The sequence below is a fragment of the Semicossyphus pulcher genome, unplaced genomic scaffold (genome assembly GCF_022749685.1).
Source record: "Semicossyphus pulcher isolate SPU_LCO1_2020_fin unplaced genomic scaffold, fSemPul1.0.p SCAF_22, whole genome shotgun sequence".
In the NCBI taxonomy this organism is placed as follows: domain Eukaryota; kingdom Metazoa; phylum Chordata; class Actinopteri; order Labriformes; family Labridae; genus Semicossyphus; species Semicossyphus pulcher.
The window spans coordinates 5399596-5412960 of record NW_027211696.1 but is presented as its reverse complement, the minus strand read 5'-3'; the positions used below and the strand labels follow the sequence as shown (position 1 = coordinate 5412960).

Below are 13365 nucleotides of genomic sequence, written 5' to 3'. Positions count from 1 at the left end.
TTGAATTACTCAGCATAGGCTAGTGGAGTGAACGCAACAGCCTTAATCTACACCTCACTTGTGTATTGAGTATTGTTTTTACCTGATTTTTAGGCCATGTTGACACGTACACACATATTTTTCAAAAAAGTTTTTCCCCCCTTCGTTTCCAAAAAAACCCCACACAAGCACCTCACCACACCACTGCACGCATCCACACAAGCACGGTTATAAAAAAATCCCTGTCCAAGCGAAAATGAGAATGCCACACCAACAGGCGGCGATATAACCCAGTCATGCAAAGAAGAAAAAGAAAATCAAATCAAAAGTCTGAAAAAATCTATTGCCAGAAGACTACCTGGCGGGCTGCAATGGAACGATATATCAATATAGTGGATGAGTATCTGTACATATGCGTGTAAACATGTAAAAAGTCCTGTTTACATGGTCAGAAGTGGTTTTGTCACGTCCGTCCTTTTGCAAGGAATGTCGCCTCATTTGTGACACCTCACAAAGGAGATAACGGTGCACAGCCTGACGTCATGAGCCAAAAACGGTGTTTACCCCGTCAACACGTCTCCGTGGAAACAGAGTTTCAAAAAGCCTGGCCGGGGTTTTACAAAAGATCCTTTTTCAGTGACCTAAAACAGCGTTTGTGTGTGGACAAAATGCCAAAAACGCAGAGAAAAAACAACGTTTTGAAAAATACCTGTGTACGTGTAGACAGAGCCTTAGAGAACACTGACCCTCTGTCTCACCATGGCTCCAGTACTGCTGGGTCATTTCAGGCTGGTGAATCGCAACTCATATAAGCAAGGACAGCCTTGGCTGCTATCTTGTGTTTGGCCCCAGCTGTCCTGACTGGTGCTTCTGTGTAAGGAGTGAAGCTCCTATTTCAAGGAAACCAAGGTCAGAGAGGTGCAGAAGACTATAGCTGCCTGTTTAACAGAGCTAGATACGGAACGCTGTTGAGAGAGTGGTCAGTCACACATCCTGTCTCAAAGTTTTAGAGATGGGGTTGCTTACGTGGCTATAGGCCTAATAGATGTGCTTAATTGGAAACGCAGGATATTTCCAACCAGGGAAAAGAAAGCTGCTGACTCAGGGTTTGTGAACTTTTCTGCGGGTTCACTGAAAAGCCCAGAGCTTGTGTATGACAAATCTAGCAACAGCTGCACTGCTGCCTGCTCCCTGGAGCTTGCTATCAGAGCCCAAAATATACTAAATATTCTTTCATGGAGAGGAGTAGACGCCACTTCAGCTCAAGCACCAGGTATTCATAAGCTATGCGTTTTCAATGCAAACATAAAAGTAAGCATCCGTGAAAAATGTGTTGCAAAACAATCTCACAAGCCTATCACGTTTGCTTGACACTGCTTGAGTGTTAACATTTTAAAGATGTTTAGTGTAGTTCCTGGGTATTTTTTGTAACACTAGCTGTTTCTAAGCTTAATCCAAAAGGCAACTGGACTTGGAAATGAACGGCTAGCCTACTGATCTTCAGCACTTATGGGGTTAGTCTGTTGCCCTGTGGTGGTCCCAATGTTTGGCGGCAACAAAAGTGGTGGCAGTTTGTCCCAACTGCTGAAGCCCCTCTCCCATCACTCCTCACTCTGGAGGCCTAAAGGCCCTTGCTCCACACTGAGTGGTTTCATCCTCTCTTGCTACGAGCCCAAACTTACTGGTGGTGCTGCCCTTTTTTTGGGAGGCAGTGGAAATGCAGGCTTACAAGCGCCTACAGACAAAAAAAATTCAGGAAAGTCAGACAGTGAGCAACAGGTCAATTTGTGCATTACTGTAGACGCCATGTCTCTGCCCAGAGAGAGCACTGCACAGCGGAAAAAGCTAAGTGTTTTTTTAGAAGCGCCAGTGGACCATTTTGAGGGCACCAATGACCCAAGCTCCACCTAAGAAAGGGCTTGATATGTCTGAAGCATTGTGTTGGAGTTAGCATACAGTCGATGCTTCCATGTACTTGGTAAAAGGCCCCCTGTTAGTCCTCCGATAAACAATGCATGTCCACGCCGATTTTCACATTTTGGTTTTCATTGGGAATTGCAAGCTGAGCTGAAGCTGACTTGCGCTGTCACAGGGCTTGAACTCTTCTTACCATTTAACATTCCCCAGTGTGGAATCAGGGGTAGCTAGGTTCCTCAAATCAAAGGGAAGGAGGTCAGGCTGTGCTATAGTAGTTTTTGTCAGCACTTTCTCCACACACAGGAGCTGCCCAAGAGAGTTGAGTGCCAGAGCTGGTTACAAAACGTACAACAGACGTTCTCAGACAATGATCTCTCGGCCTGGTTAGTCCCCGGACAGACGGGACATGCCGTGTGCTTGTCTTTGTTATTCAAAGGTCAATTTCAGAACCCATTGGCTATCATCTAATGACAATAAAGCCTTTGGGAGCAACTGGCAATTTTTGGGGGCTTCCAATGTAGCCAATCCTAATTCAAAAGTGATAATCCGGACAGAGAACTTCGTTTCTGGCAGTGCTCATAGTTTACAGTCCGACAAGCAACTCAAGCAGCAGAATTGAGTTGGAGTGGAGAGACAGTGGCTACCAACTGATTTTGAGCTGCACTTACATGCAGATGTCTGTTTGTATGGATTAATAAAAAGCTGAATCGTGGTTAGATGGTAGTTGATGGGTTCCGGGAGGCATTATGGACGATGCATTTCCCCACTTTTGCTCCTAATGCAGACTGCATTCCTGCATACAACCAATGCTCACTCAAACTTAAGTGGAAAAGTTTGTGCCCAGCCATCATGTGCAGAAACAATGACTTCGTCTTTGCCCCTTTAAGCTAGGTGCTCATCTTAAAACACAAAGCTGACCAAACAAACTCAAAGTAAGTGCACCGCAGGCAGCACGTTGCACTCACATAAAACGGTGCCGTTCACCAACAAGGGCTATTAAGCTACCTCTGAGCTGAAAGCAGCTGAAAGAAGAACAGAGCTAACTAGCTGTAGCTAGTTGCTAGCTGTAACCTAACTCAGTGAAGTTGTATGCATAGGCTGGGCCTCACATGCTTCATCTGTCTCTGGTGTGAATAGAGGTGACTTCAGAATTGCCAAAGGGGGCATGGTATCCCATACTGTATTTGTGTACCGATCAAATGGACTGAAAGGGAACAAGAGAAACTGAGATCTTTGACATTGTTACTTTAAACTAGAGCATAGCAGCAGATAACTTGAATCACACGCCTAACAGTACCACAGCCATCTGTAGCTCCAAATTATATGAAAGGGGTATTTAAAGGAGCTCTAAAAATAACTCTTTCACTCTCTTGTGTAACAGATTTATGGTGATAAAGATACAGATGGATTCTACAGAGGAGAAGTGAGGGGCAGGATGGGGCTGATACCCTGCAACATGGTGTCAGAGATACGAGCGGAGGACGAGGAGACCTTGGACCAGCTCATCAAACAGGGCTTCCTGCCACTCAGCACACCTGTGGACAGGATAGGTACTACACAAGCTTACTCACTGATACAAACAGGGCAAGAACTTTGTGTCTGAACAAAGTGGATGTGAATGAAACGAGAATGAAAATATGTTCTGTTGTAACTTTCAGAGCAGAACAGAAGAGGACTCCGTCGTGATCAGGCCTCGAGGAGGATGGTGGCTCTGTACGACTACGACCCGCGAGAGAGCTCCCCAAATGTTGATGTGGAGGTATCACTAGCTGCTAAGGAAGTCTTGCTAAACACAAAACTTGCAGGGTTTTCCCCAGATTTTCAGAGGGCTTAGGTGCTAACTAGGTTCGGGAATGGGGGTTGGGGTTTGCCCATTATCCTTGAATGAATGAAAATATATGTGGGTTACTTTAACTTGTACACATAAGAAAGATAAACACGTTGAAATACTGTACATATACAGGGCTCGACATAAGCACTACCCTAGTGGCCCTGTGTGCCAGTACGATCCACAAGCCCGCAATGTACACTATATAGTAGCTGTCCCGAGATTCACAGTCCTGATTACTTTCTACGCAGAATCCCGCAGTACTCTACATCCGATGTCAGCATCACCGCAGGCACTTTAACTACTGCTGTCAACTACACGTTACACGCTAGTCGCTGCACTCACGACAGAGCAGCTGTCATTCTAGAACCCGCTAATTGGCGTTAGCAAGCTACAGCTGACTCGGAAGATCTTTTTTAAACTTTGACTATGAAAAAAAGAGGAAAAGGGGTGGGTGGTTACAATGCTGTCACCGGTGTCACGTTCTGCCACGACATGGATTTTACAATACCGTCATTTCCGGGGTAAACACACACGTTTTAGTTTTCGTACACACACGAGGGAGATTTACTTCCCCCAACGCTGATGACCCACGTAACACCCATAGTAGTGTGTCACCTGCCTGTAAACTATAAACATGTGCCTGCAGGATGATCAAGGCAAAGGGGCAGTTACACGAGGTGGCTGAGTGTGTGTATTCCGGTTGGCACCTCGTCCTTGTGCACGTTAACGCTGTGGCTACAACGGCTTTTGCCTTTTTACGATCATTCAGCTTCGGCGCTCCGCAAAAACCCACAGGCGCTGCGACTAAGCCTTTGGTAGGGAAAACCCTGAATACAAGGAGGAACTGTATTAGAAGATATAAAAACAAAGCAGGGAATAAAAGATTAGGAAATAACTGATTCTTTCTGTATCTCTGTCTCCTTAAAGGCTGAGCTGACCTTCTGTGCTGGTGACATCATGGCTGTGTTTGGAGACATTGATGAAGACGGATTCTATTACGTGAGTGCAGAATGGCTGTTTGCTGCTCTATGAACACTTTATGTTTTGTTTGTTTAATCAGTGCAAATCTGATCATTTTTATCCTTTGGATTTTAAACAGATTAAACAAACAAGATGCCAGCAGGGTAGTTGTTTCCCCTTGTTTACAGTCTTTATGTTAAGCTAGGCTAACTGGCAGCTGGTTTAGCTTAACATTTATCATTAATGAATTTTCTTAGCTAACTCTATGCAAAATAGAAAGTGACCCAATTTAACTAAATAGGATAAAAACAGTGCAGTATATACAAAATCTTCATCAGCATAGACGTTATGTTTAGAAGCCTGTCTCTTCTCTTCTCCTCCTCCCGCTGCTCATTTCCATCCACAGGGCGAGATCAACGGCCACCGTGGCCTGGTTCCCTCTAACTTCCTGGAAGAAGTGCCTGATGACGTGGAGGTGTATCTGACCGATACCCCAACCAACTATCCCCAGGAAGAGCCTGCCAACCGGCCCCCTGCCAACTCTGTCGCCACCGTCTCAGAGGGCAAACGGGTACACCATCATCGCCGCTCTCAGCGCTAGGCCCTGTGTTCATCCATCCTCCGTCCTCTCTCTTGATTTCCGTCTCTCGCTTCCTCCACTTGCCGTCTGTGTGCTGTTCATTGTGTGTGTTTTTGTCCATGTGGTGACAGTGGTGACTCTATACAAACTAACAACCCAACCCCACCCACCCCCTCTCCTCTCAGCCTTTTGGAAAAGGGGACAAAAATCCAGTGCTAACACCTTTCTGAGTCTCAGAGAAAGGAAGAAGCAAAGCCTGACTCGGACAGAGAGAGGATAGACTGTGGGAGCTCTGCGGGTGATTTTTGCATGTAGCACTGATTAAGGAGGACTTGAAAAAGGCTCAACTCATTCCTTACACAAGATAATTTGGTACATCTTTGCACTGAAACTCAAAAAACCTGTTGTGGTTATTGTGTATATTATAAAGTGCTTTATAAACACATAACAATTGCTACCCAATGACACTGAGAGACATTATATGTGAAAAAAACCTATAAAAAGAGAGAAAAGCATGCCTTTTTCAAACTTGATACATTTTATAATACCTTTCTTGGCTCGACTGCTGTATTTCCTTAAAGAGGCTTTGTTTCTTTATGTATATTGCACACACATCAGATCTATTTTTCAGCCCTGTTGTCAGTGGATATGCTATGTTTGCTCTGAGCTCGAGAGACAAAACTAATCGCAGCACTGATAAATCCATACTGTGTTGTTACAATGGAACAATAAAAGAAAAAATTGGATATTAAAAACATTCTTTTTTTTGCGCCCTGTGTTCATGTGCGTCGGTGTTGTTGTTGACGTTGTTGTTGTTTTTCAGTTTTCATAGTGGTGTGGGTTTTTAGCGACGGTGACGATGCTGCCACGTCTGATTTCTTTTTTGTTCTTCCTCACCCGCTTGGCAAAACAAAACAAACAAACAGAAGAAGATTGTTCATTTCACACCATAAATGGCTCTGTCTGCCTTGTACAGTAAGTCGGCAACTTGAGATACCAAACTCACGGCTCTAATGCACGCAGCTCAAGGTCACAGCAGACGCTTCGAAATGTCATGCATTTCCTTTACGGACGCACTTTTCAAGCGTTCCTGTAATGCTCTTTTTTTTACGTGGTGGCAAATCCGAGCATTTTCAAATAGTAACATTTCTTCTTCTTTCTCTAAATGTTTATTATATTTTTAACATTTGTCTCAAAAAACAGAATAACAAGATTCTTCTCATGCAAAGCTTTTATAGTGTCATGAATTACATTAAAATTCAAACAATAATCCGTCTGAAACTGTCCGAATGCTGCACTATGTGTCCAGCTGCTGCATTAGACGAGAAGCCTGGTATCTACAGTTGTGTCCCTGGGTGTTGTTCTGTATCTGACTGTACTCTATGTTCCCTCCTGGCCTAACTGACTGTGGACTCCTTCTCGGGCTCTGTGGTGTGCTGATGTCATGCTCAACGTTTCCTGGCTTCCTCCTCAGTGTTTCTTCTACATATGAACTGTGTGTGTGTTTGTGTGTGTGTAAACAAACCCTATCTCTACTGTTTAATACTGATTATCCATCACACAGATGATAGCTTCACCTTTTCAATACAGTATTCAGAGAATATTACAGTTAGATTCAGTATGAATAACATCAGGTAATTACTCATTTTAATACTGTTTTTATCTTTCTGATGATAGAGTTATTAAGACCCTTTGCTTTCAATTGCATTTTGTATTTAATGCTATAAAATTTAATTTCAATAATTACTTTAAAGAGGGGGTATTATGCTGTTTCACATTTTAAGACATATATATATAATGTTACAATGTTGGATGACCAGACTAAACGTGGGTGAAGTTTCAAATCTGTAGGTAAAAGTATGTTGGAGTAATCCCCAGGCTTCTCAGCTCAGTCCGCAGGCTGCTGTGAACGCCAGGTTTCACACTGTTTTTTCTACATGCTGCACTTTGTGACGTCACAAAGAGAGCTGGCCAATCATAAGAAAGTGGGCTTGTAGGGGCGGGGTTTCTTAAAGGGACAGAGCTGATTGAGTCGTTTCAGGCAGAGGCCGTATGAGTTTTTTTAATTGTAAATTATGCTAAGCTACTTCACAGGTATCACAGAGTGAAATATGAAGCTTGAATTTCGCATAATACCCCCCCTTTAAGTAAGAAACTGAAATGCATCCCTATATAGATAGACAGTAAACTCTATTAATCCTGTTCAACACAGTTACAGCAGCTGAGTCACACATAAGAATCACAAAGCACACAACAAAAATATGCTGAGGTGGATGAAAATCACAACCTAAATGAAACTAAGCTAAAGCTAAAAAAAAAATATTGCAATTCAACAGTATTAGCTGCGGCATAATCTTCCTTATCTTTCAATCTCCAAGTGCTTTTAATAAGAGACATGTTCAGCTTTTTAAACTTCAGAGCGACCTTTCCATCAAATTCAATCAACAAATAAGACTCGAAACGTGACATCCTTTAGTACAAGTACTAAAAATTTCAAGCTCAGAACAAAGTGAAGCAACAAACAAGGGAGACATCAGGGAGTCAGTGTCCTTTGTATTCACGCAGACAGGCATACGCTTCGATGAAAGCCTCGTCATCTGCAGTATAACAGTGATGCTTCTTTTGTAATACGCTGCCCCCTGCCTCCACACCTCCCCACCGCTTCTCTCCTCAGATCACCACCGAAACCACCGACACGGTCGACAACGACGCCACACCGGTCCGAGCCCCTTCCCCGATTGTCCGGCCCCTCCTCCCGGGCACCATGAGACCCATGAGCCCCACGAGGGCCCCCCACATTCCTCTGGACCCGCGGGATTCCCAAGACCTTGCCAACAAGAAGAAGAAGGGACTACTTTCTAAGGGGAAGAAGCTGCTGAAGAGACTCTCCCCTGTGAAATAAAAAACGCAGCATACATGTACAATAACGTGCACATGCTGGGCTCTGTATATTGCATCCACACAATCAACTCTGATCCGACATCACATGACAGAGAGGATGTGAGCTTTCGTCTCCTGGACTGTGAGCCTATTTGAATATAACCAGTGATTCAATTATTCATGTTTGGTGATGATACAAATCAGCTAAATTATGTACAGTGCAGTGCCAAAATCAAGAGAGAGGTCACCTGCAGACACAAAATTAATGACTGTGATGTGTTTTAAATCAACGGATGACTTAGAAAAAACTCAAACTAGGATTTTCATGACATAAATTATACTCTTTTCTTTTCCTCACCATTTATTTGAAGCAGGGTAGCTGTGAAATCAAAGCATCTGGTTGCATCTTAGTTTTTTCTCAGCAAAACAAAAGTCATTTCTCGATGTCACCACGAGGAAACGGAGACCATACACCTCGAGGAAAATCTCCAAAAGACTACACTGTAATCGAGGCATTCTGTGAAGTAATGCTAGCTGCTAACACAAAGGCTTTATCCAGTGCAATATCATAGAGAGGTGGTAGCATTACGTGGAACCAGATTGGCAACAGGGCATTAAAATCCGACACACCGGGCGAGCTTTGCTGTCTCAGTGGCCTTTACGAAACAATGAGCGTGACATTCCTCGTTTGATTTCCGAACACTTTCTTCTTTGTTTCTTGTTCTTTCTTTGTCAGTTTCTGAAAAACCAAACAAGAGCAGAACTGTTTGTTTCGTCCTCGCTGTCAAACTGTCATGAAACGCCTAGTTCAAGACTATATTTTGTGTCTGTCTTCCTATTGCACAAAGGTGGGTGTTTTTCGTCCGACGGCTGGTAAACGACATGTTTCGTGTGCCTGTGTGAGTGAGTATGTGACGCATTCATGCTTTGCACCGTTTATGTTTCTTGTTCGCTTTATTTTTAATTTTTTTTTCTGAAGGAGAGGCCATGTAGTCATCGGTCCTGTGATGTAGTGATGTGCTGCTACCTCCATCGCCTGTGCACTGTTTAGTTTTGTCTCATGTTGGTATAAAGGGTCATGTTAAAGCCTCATAGAAATTACAAGCTGCATTGTTCTCCGGTTCTGTTTCATCTACAGGAGGTCTGTGGAGAGAACTTATTCACCTGAAATGTTTTGTATCTTTCATGCTCATATCATACAAAGCGAACATGTAACACTGCTAAGATACTGTCACACTTTATTCCTATGATCTTGTTTAATTTAAGCGGATGCACTCAGAGCCTGAGCCTGGAGAGCGCAGACGCTAATCAGTAATTCCAATATTCTCTTGTTGCTCCATTTAGTTTGTTGACTCACTAAATGTTTCATATATTTAATCAAGTCCTCAAAAACAAACTAAACCTATTTGCATAATGCTCCTAAAAGAGTTGCACCACTCACTGTAATCAGATCTGTAGAGATGACTTAATTTCCTGCAGCCTGTCGCACTGACACTATTAGATCTCATTCATTGGCAGTGTAAGATCAAAAATATGTTCATGAATGGAACACACATTAGGCTGCATGAAGTGAATCTGAATTAAGAGTACCATTTAATTATCCATCCATTATCTACACTGCTTATCCTGTTCAGGGTCCCAGCTGTCTTTGGGCGGGGAACCTGGACAGGTTGGACTGACACAGACAAGTCACGCTCACATTCAATAAAGTGGGATGAATCACTGTTTAACTTAATCTCTATTTACAGATTCTATATAAAAATGTAAGATGTTTTGTGCACGACCAGATTTTAGTACGAGAAACGTTCTGGTTTCCGTTTGTAGTGCGTTTGTAGTCTGAGTAGAATCAACCAATCACGTCAGTGGGCTTCGGCTTTCGGCAATCTGCTTTATTTAAACTTCAGCCAAATTCGCTTGATGCTGTGTCATGGAAGCCGTTCAGCATCTAGATTTCCCTGAGTTCCTCGAATGCATCAGAAATTATCGATCCTCCGGTCAACAATCAAGCATTTTTTTTCTCCTCTTGAGGACAGACCTGACAGCGGCTCATTTTTACTCTTTACTAATCTGCATCGTGATGTTGTAATTTCGGCAAAATTAGGGAGCCTCTGTGTAACTTACTATTCACAGTGAAAGTGAGACTCACCACAAACAGATGAAGTGGCGCTCCTCCGGGGGATTTAAAGAAGCATGAAATGACGCTGTTTATTTTGCTGATATATCTGGAGGGGTGAATTTCGCTTCTCTTTTGATATGAACACACCGTCGCTTCTCAAGTTGCAAACTGGACTGTAAACTATGCAGCGCATGCACAAGGAAGTCTTGATTGGAAGTCCTTAACGCTAACTGCTGGCTAAACCGGAATGCCTGAAATGTTCGCCGTTGCTCCCAGAGGCTATATCATTGTGACACAATATCACAAGGGTTTTAAGATTGCATGTCTTTTGACTGTGGGAGGAAGCCGGTAACCCACACATGCACGGGGACAACATGCAAACTCCACACAGAAAGGCCCCCTGAGTTCAAACCTGTAATTGAACCTTCTGTGAGGCGACAGCGCTAACCACTGCACCCGCCTCATTTCAACAAAAAAGCTTAGTAAACTTTGAACACATTCAAAATGCATTGCTAAATTTATTATTCAAGATCATAGAAATAAGGTTCAGTTTTTAAAGCAGCATCTGAGGAGAATGGCCTGCATACTGCACTGACATGTTTGTTTGCTCTGCAGGTGAACTTAAAGTGCTCAAGAACTCTGTTACTGACCGGAGGGATAGTTTGTGTCATAGCTTTATTCTATCTCTGTTTAATTTCACATCTTCTTCTCTGCAGTTATTTCTCATGTCAGGGTGCATTTGAACGACAAGTCAGATCAGAGTTGTGTGAAACAGGGTTTCCCTCCTTATTGCTTTATAACATTAGAGATGAAATGCAATGCCAAGAGAGGGTTTGCCAAAATGGAATGTAAGAAAAGCTGGAAAAACATCCAATGTTTTTGTTCCATTCAGTCTGAAACTCTGTATCACGGTGTCCCGGTACCAAATCATTCTCCTGTGAGTGGGTGTGTTGTCTCTAAACGCTGTAACTCTTTTGTACTTTGATCCATTTGTAGATAATTTCTAAATGTTTCTACTTGATTTTACGACAGCCTTTTTGTTAGAGATCTCCTTCCCCTGTACCAGACGGCGAGCATTCTCCATAGTGTCCTTTGAATCAGATGTATCAGTCCACCGTATGTGCTTGCTTTGTGAATCAAAGTCTCAAAAAGACAAAAAAAAGAAAAGAAAATGAGAACTCATTGGACAGTATTTATGGTGATTAATTATGTGTGGGTGTGCATGTGAAAAAATACAACTTTTATAACCAAATTAAATTTGATATTTTTTAGAAAATCATCGTTTTTATTCATTTGTGTCTGCAGCATATTTTCACTGAGGGTCAGTACGGGGTCTGCTGTAGGGGTGGGAATCCGAGGGTCACTCACGATATGATGCGATACAGTGATAATTGATATTGCAAGACAATCATATAATAATACATCATGATATCTGTTTAACTTCTTTGGCCAATTAATTTCCGTTCACGTTTACCTCAATCATATCATAAGCGCCACCCGGGGACGCGGTGAGTCAAAATTAGTTAAAATACCGATATTTGGGGCCAACAATTGATAATTACTTTGCATGAGTCAGGAATATGATATATTGCTGTATCGATATTTTCTCCCAGCCCCAGTCTGTTGGGTTTCATCAGTTCTGTGGTTCATAAAAGTATCCTCTAGTCTCCACCGTGAAGAGCAAGCAAGAGTCCAGCTGGATCATTCACCGTTGGTTTTCTATAATCCTCTTCAGAAAGATGCTCGGTGCAGACATAACACTGTCTCAGTGTTGCGCCTGGAGTGTGGATGTTTACATTTAGCAGAGCGCTATCTAACACCATTATCAGTCAACAGTATAAAACACTTCACACATGAAGGACAACAATGTCCTCTGGTCCCCGCCGTGAACGACACTTTGTCATTTCCATAATATTGTATTTTCTGTAGTTTGTTGTCTCTCCTGCAAACAGCTGCCACAAACAACTGATCCGACACTGTACGCTGCAGGCGTAGTGACACGTATGTGTTGCGGTCCACACAAAGTAGTGCCAAATAAAGAGGCGTTCTTACTGAAAAGTGAAAAGCGATGAATTATTCAAATATAGCATACAATTGAAACCACTATTGATTTTAGGTGAGACGTCCTTATAAGTGGATAAATTACGTGTGAATTGACCCTATCTGTAGCCATATAGCCTCGCTGCCGTGCCAGCACCCCAGCCGGTTTCTAAACACTGGGAACGTGCTGGCCGGCTTCCACTTTAGTACACTTAGTATTGATAAGTATCTCATACAACCCCACTTCAAACAAACAGAACTATCCCTTTAAGACAGTACTCAACAAATATTTGTAGGGGCTGATAATATTCTGGTCCCCTGCTGGCCTCTTGAAGCATCCTCTAAGTGTCTTCAGCTTTACTGTGATTGTGTTCTTTGTTTGCTAGCTTAGTAACACTCACAGCTCTTTTCTGGCTCCTAATATAGATCAATATATTGTTACATTATTATAGTAATGTTTAAGGCTATATAATTAATCATCCATCCATTATCTATACCACTTCTCCTGTTCAGGGTCGCGGGGGTGGCTGGAGCCAATCCCAGCAGTGATTGTGCGAGAGACGGGGTACAGCGTGGACTGATCACCAGTCAGTCTCAGGGCTGACACATAGAGACAGACAACCTTTCAGACCTGACTGATGGTTATCCAGTGCATATTTAAACATCCACTGAAAGGACAGAAGGCATAAAGCTGCTAACATTAGAATGAATGAATCTGAAAGCAGACATGCAGACAAATCATCACATTTTAGAAATGTAACCTGGGTTTATATTTCAGGATCAATATCAGACGCCATAACCAAGGCTACGTCTTCTCAACGCCATCTGCAGAGAGATATACTTATCTTCGTCATGAATGAATCAACTGAGGAACATCATCGACTTTTCTTTGCTCTAAGTGTAAGTACGATGAATGTCAATACAGAGTCCAACAGCTTCTCTGTGGATTTGCTTGCAATCACATCACACAGAAAACTCTGTAAGACTGAAAATAGATCATACTTTGAGAAACTTCCAGCAGTGTTCAGTACTCTGTGAAAAGGCATACACCAAATGTGCTTG

General features: G+C 42.7%; 1 protein-coding gene across 2 annotated transcripts in view; it reads left to right on the top strand.

Moving 5' to 3' along the window:
- The window catches only part of rimbp2a (RIMS binding protein 2a), a 41162-nt gene extending 29623 nt beyond the window's left edge, over positions 1-11539 (top strand). For both annotated transcript variants that reach the window (XM_069673314.1, XM_069673313.1), the window contains 5 exons: positions 3278-3446; positions 3555-3655; positions 4655-4726; positions 5094-5258; positions 7942-11539. In XM_069673314.1, the coding sequence (XP_069529415.1) occupies positions 3278-3446; positions 3555-3655; positions 4655-4726; positions 5094-5258; positions 7942-8169 (735 nt within the window). In that variant the 3' untranslated portion in view covers positions 8170-11539. The remainder of the gene's footprint in view (positions 1-3277; positions 3447-3554; positions 3656-4654; positions 4727-5093; positions 5259-7941) is intronic.
- The last annotated feature ends 1826 nt before the right edge of the window (positions 11540-13365 follow it).